The 13,114-nt window shown below is 51.9% G+C and overlaps 1 protein-coding gene across 1 annotated transcript in view; it reads right to left on the bottom strand.

The window, feature by feature from the left end:
- The window catches only part of ITFG1 (integrin alpha FG-GAP repeat containing 1), a 164,429-nt gene that overhangs the window by 86,706 nt on the left and 64,609 nt on the right, over window positions 1–13,114 (bottom strand). Inside the window, exon 9 of the mRNA XM_066583997.1 lies at window positions 8,063–8,157. Coding sequence (XP_066440094.1) covers window positions 8,063–8,157 — 95 coding nt within the window. The remainder of the gene's footprint in view (window positions 1–8,062; window positions 8,158–13,114) is intronic.

The following is a 13,114-nucleotide window of genomic DNA, read 5'->3' as shown; positions in this document are numbered from 1 at the left end:
GCAAGTTGGATACGCCGTATTGACAAACGCCTCAATTACGGTCAACCAGCACCAGCGGTTGCAAGAGATTGACCGGTTGGTCTATCAACAACGACATGGATGCTGAACATGATGTCCAGTGTCGCATCAGGAAGGCGCGGGCGGCTTCCCAATGTCTGTGCCCTATATGGGCCAACGCCTCCCTGCCATTACAAACGAAGATACGACTTCTGATTATCATGATCCTGACTGCACTATACGCTCCGTTTTGCTGGACACATTCTACGCCTCCCTGAGACAAGACTGGCAAGAATCACATGGCATCCAATAAATGGGAAGCATCGGCGAGGAGAGCGAGAGATCACCTGGCGGGGTACATTCAGAGGACTTGTGTACCGCCAACCTTTCATTGGAACTCGCTGCCTTCGATGGCCAACAATAGCATTCTTTTGTCACCCAATGTGCTGAGCGGCGCGGGGAGACCCAAGCCTAAAGTAGTATGCCCTAAGGCTGCCATCCTACGAGCCCCGTTAATGCCTGTGTATTGGCACTAATTGCCGGGCTGCAGATGCATCCTGGCAATTTCAGGAAACCGCAAGCGCTCGTATGGCAGCCTAGTGGTCAGTTGTTAATGGCGGCTGGTTTACCAGTCAGTTATACAGTTACTCTATAGCAGAGCTGCACATTTCTGGCTCCTCCGTCCGCTGGAAGCGCTCCCACGGGATGCAGTAATGGCGGAGGCGTTTATGGCATATCACAAGTTGCTCGCCATAAATGTTCTACTTCACCGACTCCTACGGATCGATAGAACGAGCTTCCCATTCTGCCCCAGCAACACTCCGGCTCTCTCCATTGTAGATGATGGGTGTCGTAGCAGACTAGTATGTCACAAGTGCAGGGACGCAGGTTTTGCAGTGGGGTGGTCGCAGGTTCTGCACTGGGGGTGAGGGGATAGGACGCAGGTTCTGCAGCGGGTGAGGGGGCACAGGACACAGGTCCTGCAGTGGGGGAGCCGCAGGTTTTGAACGGGGAGGGGGGGACAGGTTCTGCAGTGGGGGAACTGCAGGCGCCGCACGGGAAGGGGGTGCAGGTTCTGCAGTGGAGGAGCCGCAGGTTCTGCACAGTGAGGGGGGGGGGGCGCAGGTTCTGCAGCGTGAGGAGGGGGGGGGGGGGCACAGGTTCTGCAGTGGAGGAGCCGCAGGTTCTGCACAGTGAGGGGGGGGGGGGGGGGGCGCAGGTTCTGCAGTGTGGGGGGGGGGGGGGGCGCAGGTTCTGCCCCCCTGCGATACAGTGAAGATAACCTTTGCTGGTTTACGGGTGATGTGAGCGGCTGAGGGTTTATTCTATATATGTTTTATTACTTTTACTAGAACTAGACGATCACCAGTGAACACCGCTCCTCGAATTGTCTTCTGTCATCAGGATGTCACTTCTGACCCGCAGTTCCATCAGCGCTTGTAGTGGACCTTTTTATTACATGACTTAGTATCCCCCTTATTACTCCCTCCTCTTAGTTGTTTTCATGTAGCTTTTCTGCCTTTGGCGTTATTGTATGTTATTGTGTATCTTGGCATTTCCTCCTTACAATCGGCGCGGCGCTCGCTACAATGGACGCCCTTGACTTGTTCTCTTCTTTTATGTTGTTTTGTTTTCGGCCGTGGATTTGTTATTTTTACGTAACTTGTCGCTACAATTGCATCTTATTGTAATAATTAGGATCTATGCACAGGGCTCTCTGGGCTTCACATGGTTGCCTTAGCAACTATGCCACCCAGCGTGCGGCAGCGTAGCTCCGTACCCGATGCCATATCTGGCACAAGAGTGGAATAGCATCTGAAGCGGCACTGTTTACCCTTGTGGAGAACACCAAGTTGTGCAATGCTCCCTGGGAAATACGATATGCAAATTAGAGCTGGTATAATGCCTCAGCAGCGCCACCTATTGCAAGACAGTATCCAGGCTTGTAACATGGCTAAGAATGTAAGTCAAACAAGAGCCTTCTCCAAAAAGGCAGCTGTTTTAGGGTTCATGCCCATCATTAGCCAACGGCCACATGCTAGTAATGTTGTCTGGCATTGGATGCCGTAGGTGGGCGGAGTTTGGAGCGCATGCGGTTACCGCAGTGTAGAATCCAAGCCTCAAGAGTCGCGTACCTGCGAGTTTATCACATGATCAGGACCTGGGAGTAATCAATGAAGGTTCCCATTGCAAGACAGCAAGCAGAGATCTTAAAGAACATAAAGAACTGATACAGAAAGCATATCAGAAAATATTGAATAATGCTTATGATGCAAGAAATACCGCTGATTCCCTAAAACTAGCGCCCGCCCCCTCCCCCCCCCCCCCCTGTCATGGACGCACACGAGGTGGACTTTTCCGCTGCAACCCAATTGCAGATTTCTACGCAGACCGGTCATGTATGTGGATTTCGCCTGCTACACATGTGGACACAATGTAACAATCTGCACCGTAATGCAATTCCCATACAAAGACGATCGGCAGCACGTAGATAAGATTAGTTCATATCTCGTCCACAAAACCAGCGGGGGATTGTCCGTGCGCAAATCTGCAGGGAAGATCTGGAACTCTTCGGGGACTTCTGCAGTTACAAGGCGCTGACAACCACACCAGTGAAGTCAGTGAGACTCCAACATCTCCGAGTGTCCCGATCGCTTCAGTCCGGTGAGGGTCCCAGCGCTCAGCCGCCATCTTGTCACATGACACTGCTGCAGAATACAACGGCGCAGTCTGCATAATGAGAGTTAAATGCAAACAGCCCAACGGATCAGGCGGAAGAACAACCCTCAATATCCGCACACGTTCTGCAGAATGTAAAGGACGACGCTGCGCAGCGGCGAATACATGAGAGTCGGTGGAAGGAGAACATCTCCTACATGAAGGACCTGAGCTCAAAACAAGCAAGGGCAGGAGGACCGCAGAGCACGTCCCCTCATTGTAACGCCGCGCACGCCCCCTCATTGTACCGCCGCGCACGCCCCCTCATTGTACCGCCGCGCACGCCCCCTCATTGTACCGCCGCGCACGCCCCCTCATTGTACCGCCGCGCACGCACCCTCATTGTAACGCTGCGCACGTCCCCTCATTGTAACGCCTCCCCACTGCTCCTCCCTCTCAAAACATGCACAGGGAGAGAAGCTACAGCTGCATCTCCTCTCCTCCCTATTAAGGACATTACTCCCCACTATTCCTCCCTCTCACAGCATGCACAGGAAGAGAAGCTAAAGCTGCATCCTCCTCCTCCCTATTAAGGAAATTATTCCTCACTGCTCCTCCCTCTCACAGCATGCACATAGAGAGAAGCTACAGCTGCATACCCCCTCCTCCATATTAAGGACATTACTCCCCCGCACTGCTCCTCCCTCTCACAGCATGCACAGCGAGAGAAGCTAAAGCTGCATCCTCATCTTCCTCCTCCTCCTCCCTACTAAGGACATTACTCCCCACTGCTCCTCCCTCTCACAACATGCACAGGGAGAGAAGCTAAAGCTGCATCCTCCTCCTCCCTATTAAGGACATTATTCCCCACTGCTCCTCCCTCTCACAGCATGCACAGGGAGGGAAGCTACAGCTGCATACCCCCTCCTCCCTATTAAGGACATTATTCCCCACTGCTCCTCCCTCTCACAGCATGCACAGGGAGGGAAGCTACAGCTGCATACCCCCTCCTCCCTATTAAGGACATTATTGCCCACTGCTCCTCCCTCTCACAGCATGCACAGGGAGGGAAGCTACAGCTGCATACCCCCTCCTCCCTATTAAGGACATTATTCCCCACTGCTCCTCCCTCTCACAGCATGCCCAGGGAGAGAAGCTACAGCTGCATACCCCCTCCTCCCTATTAAGGACATTATTCCCCACTGCTCCTCCCTCTCACAGCATGCACAGCGAGAGAAGCTAAAGCTGCATCTCCTCTCCTCCTTATTAAGGACATTACTCCCCACTGCTCCTCCCTCACAGCATAAGCAGAGAGAAGCTACAGTTGCATCCTCCTCCTCCCTAATAAGGACATTACTCCCCACACTGCTCCTGCTTCTCAAAACATGCACAGGGAGAGAAGCTACAGCTGCATCCCCCTCCTCCCCATTAAGGACATTACTCCCCACTGCTCCTCCCTCTCCTCTCTCACAGCATAAAAAGAGAGAAGCTATAGCTGCATCCCCCTCCTCCCCATTAAGGACATTACTCCCCACTGCTCCTCCCTCTCCTCTCTCACAGCATAAAAAGAGAGAAGCTATAGCTGCATCCCCCTCCTCCCCATTAGAGACAATACTCCCCACTGCTCCTCCCTCTCTTCTCTCACAGCATAAACCAAGAGAAGCTGCAGCTGCATCCTCCTCCTCCTCCTCGCTATTAACATTATTCCCCACTGCTCCTCACAGTATAAACAAAAAAAAAGCTGCAGCAGCATCCCCCTCCTCACTTTTATTAAATGTATTGCTCCCCACAGCTCATCCCTCACCCTCATCCCCCTCCTGTCCATTTTAACTACATTACTGCACACTGCTGCTCCTTGTCCCCTTTCACAGCATACAGAATGAGAGAGGCTGCAGCTGCATCCCCCTCCTCCCCGTGTATTATTAATTACTATACACAGATTTTGGGGGAACTGAAGAACTTTTCATACTTTTACAGAGAGGCTGCATGGAGGGAGAGCGGCAGGAAGTTGAGGACAATGACATTTTTAGGAAGGTTTCACGTCGTCATATGTTAGTAAATGCAAATGGCCATCATTACGGCTCCTACAGTGGTCGTCACCCAGCTGCCCTCAGACCCCGAATGACAGGGTTAAACAGAGATAACATTTTATCATGCGTCCCTCTTACTTATGCGCAACTATCAGTCTTCACTGTAGTTCTGCCATTCTATTCATGAAGCAGGCGGCTCAGGATGGACATTCTTGTATTAGTCATGAATTGATAGGGATGCTCGCAGCAACAAGCAGCAAAATAAAGAGCAAACTAGTCTAAGTTCAGGGAGTTGCAGATCTAGAGGTGAACAAATAGAGGCGGAGTTCCCCTTTAAGGGGCGACAGTGAAGTAGATCACAGGAAATTCATCCACAATGTTGAAGCAGCTAAATATAACCCGGGCTTAAATCTCACAAAGATATGGATGAAAATTCCTTCTTGACCTATTTTATTGCATCTTTAAGTCATAGTTTCAATGCAGCAGATACATGTAAGGAGGGCAGCCGGGCGCCCGCACCCCCAGCAGATACATGTAAGGAGGGCAGCCGGGCGCCCGCATCCCCAGCAGATACATGTAAGGAGGGCAGCCGGGCGCCCGCATCCCCCAGCAGATACATGTAAGGAGGGCAGCCGGGCGCCCGCACCCCCAACAGATACATGTAAGGAGGGCAGCCAGGCGCCCGCACTCCCAACAGATACATGTAAGGAGGGCAGCCGGGCGCCCACATCCACAGCAGATACATGTAAGGAGGGCAGCCGGGCGCCCGCATCCCCCAGCAGATACATGTAAGGAGGGCAGCCGGGCGCCCGCATCCCCCAGCAGATACATGTAAGGAGGGCAGCCGGGCGCCCGCATCCCCAGCAGATACATGTAAGGAGGGCAGCCGGGCGCCCGCATCCCCCAGCAGATACATGTAAGGAGGGCAGCCGGGCGGCCGCATCCCCCAACAGATACATGTAAGGAGGGCAGCCGGGCGGCCGCATCCCCCAGCAGATACATATAAGGAGGGCAGCCAGGCGCCCGCATTCCCCAGCAGATACATGTAAGGAGGGCAGCCGGGCGCCCGCATCCCCCAGCAGATACATGTAAGGAGGGCAGCCGGGCGCCCGCATCCCCCAGCAGATACATGTAAGGAGGGCAGCCGGGCGCCCACATCCTCCAGCAGATACATGTAAGGAGGGCAGCCGGGCGCCCACATCCCTCAACCTGGGCACTGCGATCAGTGACCTGGGTGTAAAGAAGAAGAAATAAGCCAAAAAGAATGAAGCGGCACACTCATCTGGAACGGACCAGAAAGCTGATGGAATTAAGCAGAATCTTAATTGGCAGCATATGTAAATTATCACTCGCTGATCTCGGGCCAAGAAGCCGCAATCATTTCTACACTAATTTCATACTTAAAGTAATGAATATAAAATGAGAAAAGTGGCACCGGTAATGCATCTATTATAAGTAACAGCCGCAGGCCGCCAGCGGGCAACTTATCAATGTTTCCACTCCATTAGAGGAAGCCTCCACGCAGTGGCTCGTGGTGAGCTAGAGGCCACGCTCACTAATATATACACATACACTGTACACTAGTCTAGAGAATACAGAGATGAGGAGGTGGAGATAGACCTGCAGCAGGTAACGGTTCACTGTGTGCTCACCTGTGTACACTGGAGACATACCTGTAGCAGGTAACTGTGCACTGTGTTCTCACCTCTGTACATTGGATATATACCTGCAGCAGGTAATGGAGCACTGTGTTCTCACCTGTGTACACTGGATATATACCTGCAGCAGGTAACGGTCTACTGTGATCTCACCTGTGTACACTGGAGACATACCTGTAGTAGGTAACTGTGCACTGTGTTCTCACCTGTGTACATTGGATATATACCTGCAGCAGGTAATGGAGCACTGTGTTCTCACATGTGTACACTGGATATATACCTGCAGCAGGTAACGATCTACTTTGTTCTCACCTGTGTATACTGGATATATACCTGCAGCAGGTAACAGTCCGCTGTGATCTCACCTGTGTACACTAGATATATACCTGCAGCAGGTAACAGTCCGCTGTGATCTCACATGTGTACACTGGAGACATACCTGTAGCAGGTAACTGTGCACTGTGTTTTTACCTGTGTACACTGGATATATACCTGCAGCAGGTAATGGAGCACTGTGTACACTGGATATATACCTACAGCAGGTAACGGTCTACTGTGTTCTCACCTGTGTACACTGGATACATAGCTGCAGCAGCTAACAGTTTACTGTGTTCTCACCTCTGTACACTGCAGACATACCTGCAGCAGGTAACTGTGCACGGTGTTCCCACCTGTGTACATTGGATATATACCTGCAGCAGGTAATGGAGCACTGTGTTCTCACCTGTGTACACTAGATATATACCTGCAGCAGGTAACGATCTACTGTGTTCTCACCTGTGTATACTGGATATATACCTGCAGCAGGTAACAGTCCACTGTGATCTCACCTGTGTACACTAGATATATACCTGCAGCAGGTAACAGTCCGCTGTGATCTCACGTGTGTACACTGGAGACATACCTGTAGCAGGTAACTGTGCACTGTGTTCTTACCTGTGTACACTGGATATATACCTGCAGCAGGTAATGGAGCACTGTGTACACTGGATATATACCTGCAGCAGGTAACGGTCTACTGTGTTCTCACCTGTGTATACTGGACATATACCTGCAGCACGTAAGGGTGCACTGTGTTCTCACCTGTGTACACTGGATACATAGCTGCAGCAGCTAACAGTTTACTGTGTTCTCACCTCTGTACACTGCAGACATACCTGCAGCAGGTAAAGGTGCACTGTGATCTCACCTGTATATACTGGAGATATATCTGTAGCAGCTAATGGTGCACTGTGTTCTCACCTGTGTACACGGGATATATACTTGCAGCAGGTATCGGTCTACTGTGTTCTCACCTGTGTATACTGGACATATACCTGCAGCAGGTAAGGGTGCACTGTGTTCTCACCTGTGTACACGGGATACATACCTGCAGCAGCTAACCATTTACTGTCTTCTCACCTGTGTATACTGGAGACATACCTGCAGCAGGTAAGGGTGCGCTTTGTTCTCACCTGTGTATACTGGATATATACCAGCAGCAGGTAATGGAGCACTATGATCCCACCTGTGTACCCTGGACATATAACTGCAGCAGGTAACAGAGAATTATGTTCTCACCTGTGTACACTGGATATATACCTGCAGCAGGTAACAGTCTGCTGTGTTCTCACCTGTGTATACTGGATACATACCTGCAGCAGGTAACAGTGCACTGTGATCTCACCTGTGTACAGTGGAGTTATACCTGCAGCAGGTAACAGTGCATTATGTTCTCACCTGTGTGGATCCGTTTTTCATGAGATAAATGACACTCTTCTGGCACTGCTCATCTTTGCAGACTGGCAGCAAATGGTCCTGTAAACCGTCTCCATCTACAAGACACAAAGGAATACGGCTCATCAACACTAGGAGCGCCATGTGCACAGCAGACGCCCCGTATCCTGATGCCAGGGGGATGCCTCCCCTACAAACTATAAGCCTATGCAAGGTTCCTCTCCCTGTGGCACCAGGGGACATATCCCCTCCAAGTCCTCATGTTTGGTGACGCTGCGCCCCCCATGTACCGCCATCAGGGCACCGTCTCTCCCAGCATGTAACTCCACTTAAGGTCACCTTCCTGTAGTTATGGTCTCCATCCCAGGTGCCCGTGGTTTACAGAAGTTGGGGGCACGTGCCCTCCACCTCTTGCACCATGGGACACCTTCCCACCAGCAGGCACAATACAGGCGCCTCGTCTTTGTACATAAGATACCGCGCCCTGCAGCCGTCTGTCCCGCCATTTAATGGGGCCCATTTCACAGTCTCCGAAAGCAGTGCCGTCACCCCTGAAAGGAAACCAATGAATCAATTATGTGCGGAATCCTGCGGATCTCTACTTCTGCTGTCAAGGATCCGCACGTGGATTTCAGCCCCGTGGCTCATTCACACCCGCGTATTCAGTTTCGGTCCGTGAATACGCTGCGGACTGAACGATGTGTATTTAGGCCTCCTGCCCACGGGCGACATTTCATTGCGTTATCCGCAGCAATAATCCGCACGCGGGCGACGCACGAAACGCTTTCATAGGATAACCATGGAAAGCGCAGCACAATGTACACGAGCGGAAAGCAGCCGCGATGTTCTGCTCTCGCGTATGATAGGTTCATGGGGGAAATGGCATTGACTTTAGTGTTCTCCCGTGGCGGAAATCCGCTGCATTAAAACGCAACGCCCGTGGACAGGCCGTCTTAGTGGGCATTTTGACCTTCCTGCATTTTTGCTGCGCGTGTAATAACTGCACATTTCCGTGTGCAAAAAAAAAACCAAGACGATCTAATAGATTTCTCCTTCTTTGACTTCAATGGTTTATTCCGGTCTGTAATACGGACCACAGTAGGGCAGGCTGCGGTTTTTTTTTTCACGCAGGTCTGAATATCCCAATGTAGATCAATGGGGTTTTAGCTTTAAGATAAGCTTGTGCGAATGAGCGCTTATCAGACGCGCCGGATCCGGGTAAGCCGATGGAATCCCCATCAATGACGGAGGCTGTACGCACACGGCGAGGGCGATTTTGGTCGATAAAAAAACGACCATTTCCCATGTGATTTTAGTGCGGCTTTCATCATTTTCATTAGCAGTTTTTCACACGTTTCAAAAATTAATTAATTTAAAAAATTGCAAGGTCCGGCTTCTTTTTCTCTGCGGTTCCCATAGTAACGTACATTAAAAACGGATTGCACTTGTATGATTTGAACGTGTGATCCATTTTTCAAGCTCTCCCGCAGATAATGAGCGATTCCTTGAAAGAATCACACAAAAATAGGACATGCGGAGATTTCCAACCTCAGACAATCGGTCCGAGCGAACAATCACGTGTGACCCATAAACACAGTCAGGCCAATGGACTCTTTCCGTGTGACTTCTGTCCATCTCACGTGCAAATCATCCGTGTGACTACAGGCTGATGCGCCACTTTGTCTCTCCATGACTTGGATGTAAAATCCACGCTGCATTCAAATTAATGGGACACTTTTTGCTGATTTGGCGCAGATTTTGTGTTACGTCTGTGGTGAAATGCACGGCGGGAACAGGATCAGAGGCTTTCTTAAAGGAGACCTCCACGTTATCTACGGACAAGGAATCAATAACAAGAGACCGCCGCTAACAACCCAACCCAAGAACATGCTACTCCACGAAGCGCCATCACATCATCAATTGTTTTGACATCAATGAAAGTTCATTCTTTGTTATGCTTCGTGAGCAGATTTTGGCCTGATCTCACGCGCCATTCTTATGTTACTCAGATGTGAGGACAAACATGGTGGACAGCAAATGCAACCGTTAGGGCTCATTCGCATGAGCGTAAATACGCAGATTACGCACATGCAAAACACAGAAAATGGAGTCAATGAAAGTACCAACAATGAAGACCGTTCTGAGAGACCTCCAGTGGGGACCGTTCCAGGAACTATAGACTCCACTCATGAGACGATTCTGGAAGATCATTCTGCGAGACCTCCAGTGGGGACCGTTCCAGGAACCATAGACGCTATTCATGACCCGATTCTGGAAGACCGTTCTGAGAGACCTCCAGTGGGGACCGTTCCAGAAACCATAGACTCCATCCATGACCCAATTCTGGAAGACCGTTCTGAGAGACCTCCAGTGGGGACCGTTCCAGAAACCATAGACTCCATCCATGACCCAATTCTGGAAGATCGTTCTGAGAGACCTCCAGTGAGGACCGTTCCAGAAACCATAGACATCATCCACGACCAGATTCTGGAAGATCGTTCTGAGAGACCTCCAGTGGGGACCGGTTCCAGGAACCACAGACACTATTGATGACCCGATCCTGGAAACTGACTGCCGAGGCTCTGAACATTGCCAGAGAGAGTAGGGCCATAATTCACGATCATCTGGACATCAGGAAGGTGTCTGCCAAGTAGGTCCCACAATGTTTGTCAGCAGGTCACAAATGTGCCGGAGTGCCAGCTTCCCAGGAAATCACGCAGTGCTCTCGGCCGGACGTTGAGGTGTTCCTGTCTCTCTACGGATGACTATGGATGGGAGGTGGATGTTCATTTATGATCTCACGTCAAAGAGCAGTCAAAAGAACACTGACACAGCGGCTCTCCGAGTCCAAAGAAGTTCAGAAGTTGTCATCCAAAGTGATGACAAAAATGGGATACGGCTTGTGAACAACCCATGGGGTCTACAATCTCGGCTGTGTATTACACAACACTACTGGATACACTAGAGGGGGCACTGAAGACAAAAAGGTGTGGAAAGTTAACCCGTCGTGTTCTTGCCTTGTCCCGCATAGCGGCCAAACCCCCCAAACTGGCAGACCTGGACTTCAAGGTGCTGGTCATCCTTCGTATCCACCTGATCTGGCATCCTCGGATCTATCATTTGTTTTCTACTTGAGGAACCCAATTTGCCTCCATTTTTGATGCACTGCAGGGGGCAACGTCTGGTTTGCTGCCCAACCAAAAGAATTCTATCTGGATGGGTTGAAAAAGTTGCAACACGGCAGTTGGAAATACATTGATGCCCAAGGGGACTAGGTAGAATAACTGCAATACTTCCTTGTTCTATATCAATCTTTTGAGGTCAAAGCCGAGGACTTATCAGCGCCCCCTTGTATGCTGTTAGGGGATTACCAATCACTGTGACCCTGGTCACCACAGCAGAGACACCCATAAACGAAGTAACAGAGGTGAAAGTGACTTCAGGGCGCATATATCTCTATTACTACCCAAATGCACACCATTCGCTACCTGATTGGTTGCTTGGATTTACTCATTCCCATTGGTTATTTGGGTTGCCCGATTCATGGTGATTGGTTGTTTAGGTTGGCTCGGGGAGTAAAAGTGGGGAGTAGAAGTGGGGAGCTTCGAACTCCACTGTGGAGGACAACCCCCACATTGTTTAGAGCAGTCATATCTACATAAAGTCCAGTGAGAGAAGAAATGGTGACGTGTCCCCTTTAAATGCCTTGATGTGAATGTATCCCGACTCGTACGAGACGCTACATGGATATTATGCCTCTTACATGACGTGAACCCCAATCCCCATAGAAACGCCAGCATGTGACGCGTTTCATGCAGGAGAGTGCTGGGAGAAGATCCGTGCCCGGAACCCCAAACATCTCGCTTTAATCACTCGCGCAGCTATTTACGGCAATTTCATGCGGCAGAGTCCGGGGAGGATGAAAGCTTCCTGCTAATGCATCAATGTGCCGCTTAAAACGCACTGCCAGGGAAAAGCTTTCATCAAAGTTGCTGCCAAACAAATATCTGCTGGCGGGGTGCGCAAAATTATGAAAGTGGAAGCGAGGAGGTGACTGCGGCCGCTGCGCATCCGATAATGTCATCCTCCCATTACACCGAAATGTGTTACCCTGAGTCTCAGAAGGATTAACCAGTTCTGTCCCGGCTCATTCCCCATCTCCAAACTAGATGCAACAGGAGAGGGGCAGCGACCGGACCACCGGTGAGGAGAGGAGGAGGGGGCCGCAGGTGACAGGAGAGGGGCAGCGACCGGACCACCAGTGAGGAGAGGAGGAGGGGGCCGCAGGTGACAGGAGAGGGGCAGTGACCGGACCACCGGTGAGGAGAGGAGGGGAGGGGGCCACTGGAGAGGGGCAGCGACCGGACCACCGGTGATAAGGAGGAGGGGGCCGCAGGTGACAGGAGAGGGGCAGTGACCGGACCACCGGTGAGGAGAGGAGGGGAGGGGGCCACTGGAGAGGGGCAGCGACCGGACCACCGGTGAGGAGAGGAGGGGAGGGGGCCACAGGAGAGGGGCAGTGACCGGACCACAGGTGATGAGAGGAGGAGGGGGGCCGCAGGTGACAGGACCACCGGTGATGGGAGGAGGGGGCCGCAAACGGCAGGAGTGGGGCAGCGACAGGACCACAGATGAGGATAGAGAGGAGGAGGTCGCAGGTGAGAGGAGGGGCCACAGGTGACAGGAGAGGGGCAGCGACCGGACCACCAGTGAGGAGAGGAGGGGGCCGCAGGTGACAGGAGAGGGGCAGTGACCGGACCACAGGTGAGGAGAGGAGGAGGGGGCCGCAGGTGACAGGACCACCGGTGATGGGAGGAGGGGGCCGCAAACGGCAGGAGTGGGGCAGCGACAGGGCCACAGATGAGGATAGAGAGGAGGAGGTCGCAGGTGAGAGGAGGGGCCACAGGTGACAGGAGAGGGGCAGCGACCGTACCACCGATGATAAGGAGGAGGGGGCCGCAGCTGACAGGAGAGGGGCAGTGACCGGACCACAGGTGATGGGAGGAGGGGGCCGCAAGCGGCAGGAGCGGGGCGATGACTGGACCACCGGTGACG

This window comes from Eleutherodactylus coqui, chromosome 11 (assembly GCF_035609145.1).
Source record: "Eleutherodactylus coqui strain aEleCoq1 chromosome 11, aEleCoq1.hap1, whole genome shotgun sequence".
NCBI lineage: Eukaryota > Metazoa > Chordata > Amphibia > Anura > Eleutherodactylidae > Eleutherodactylus > Eleutherodactylus coqui.
This window is presented reverse-complemented; position numbering and strand designations above follow the sequence as displayed.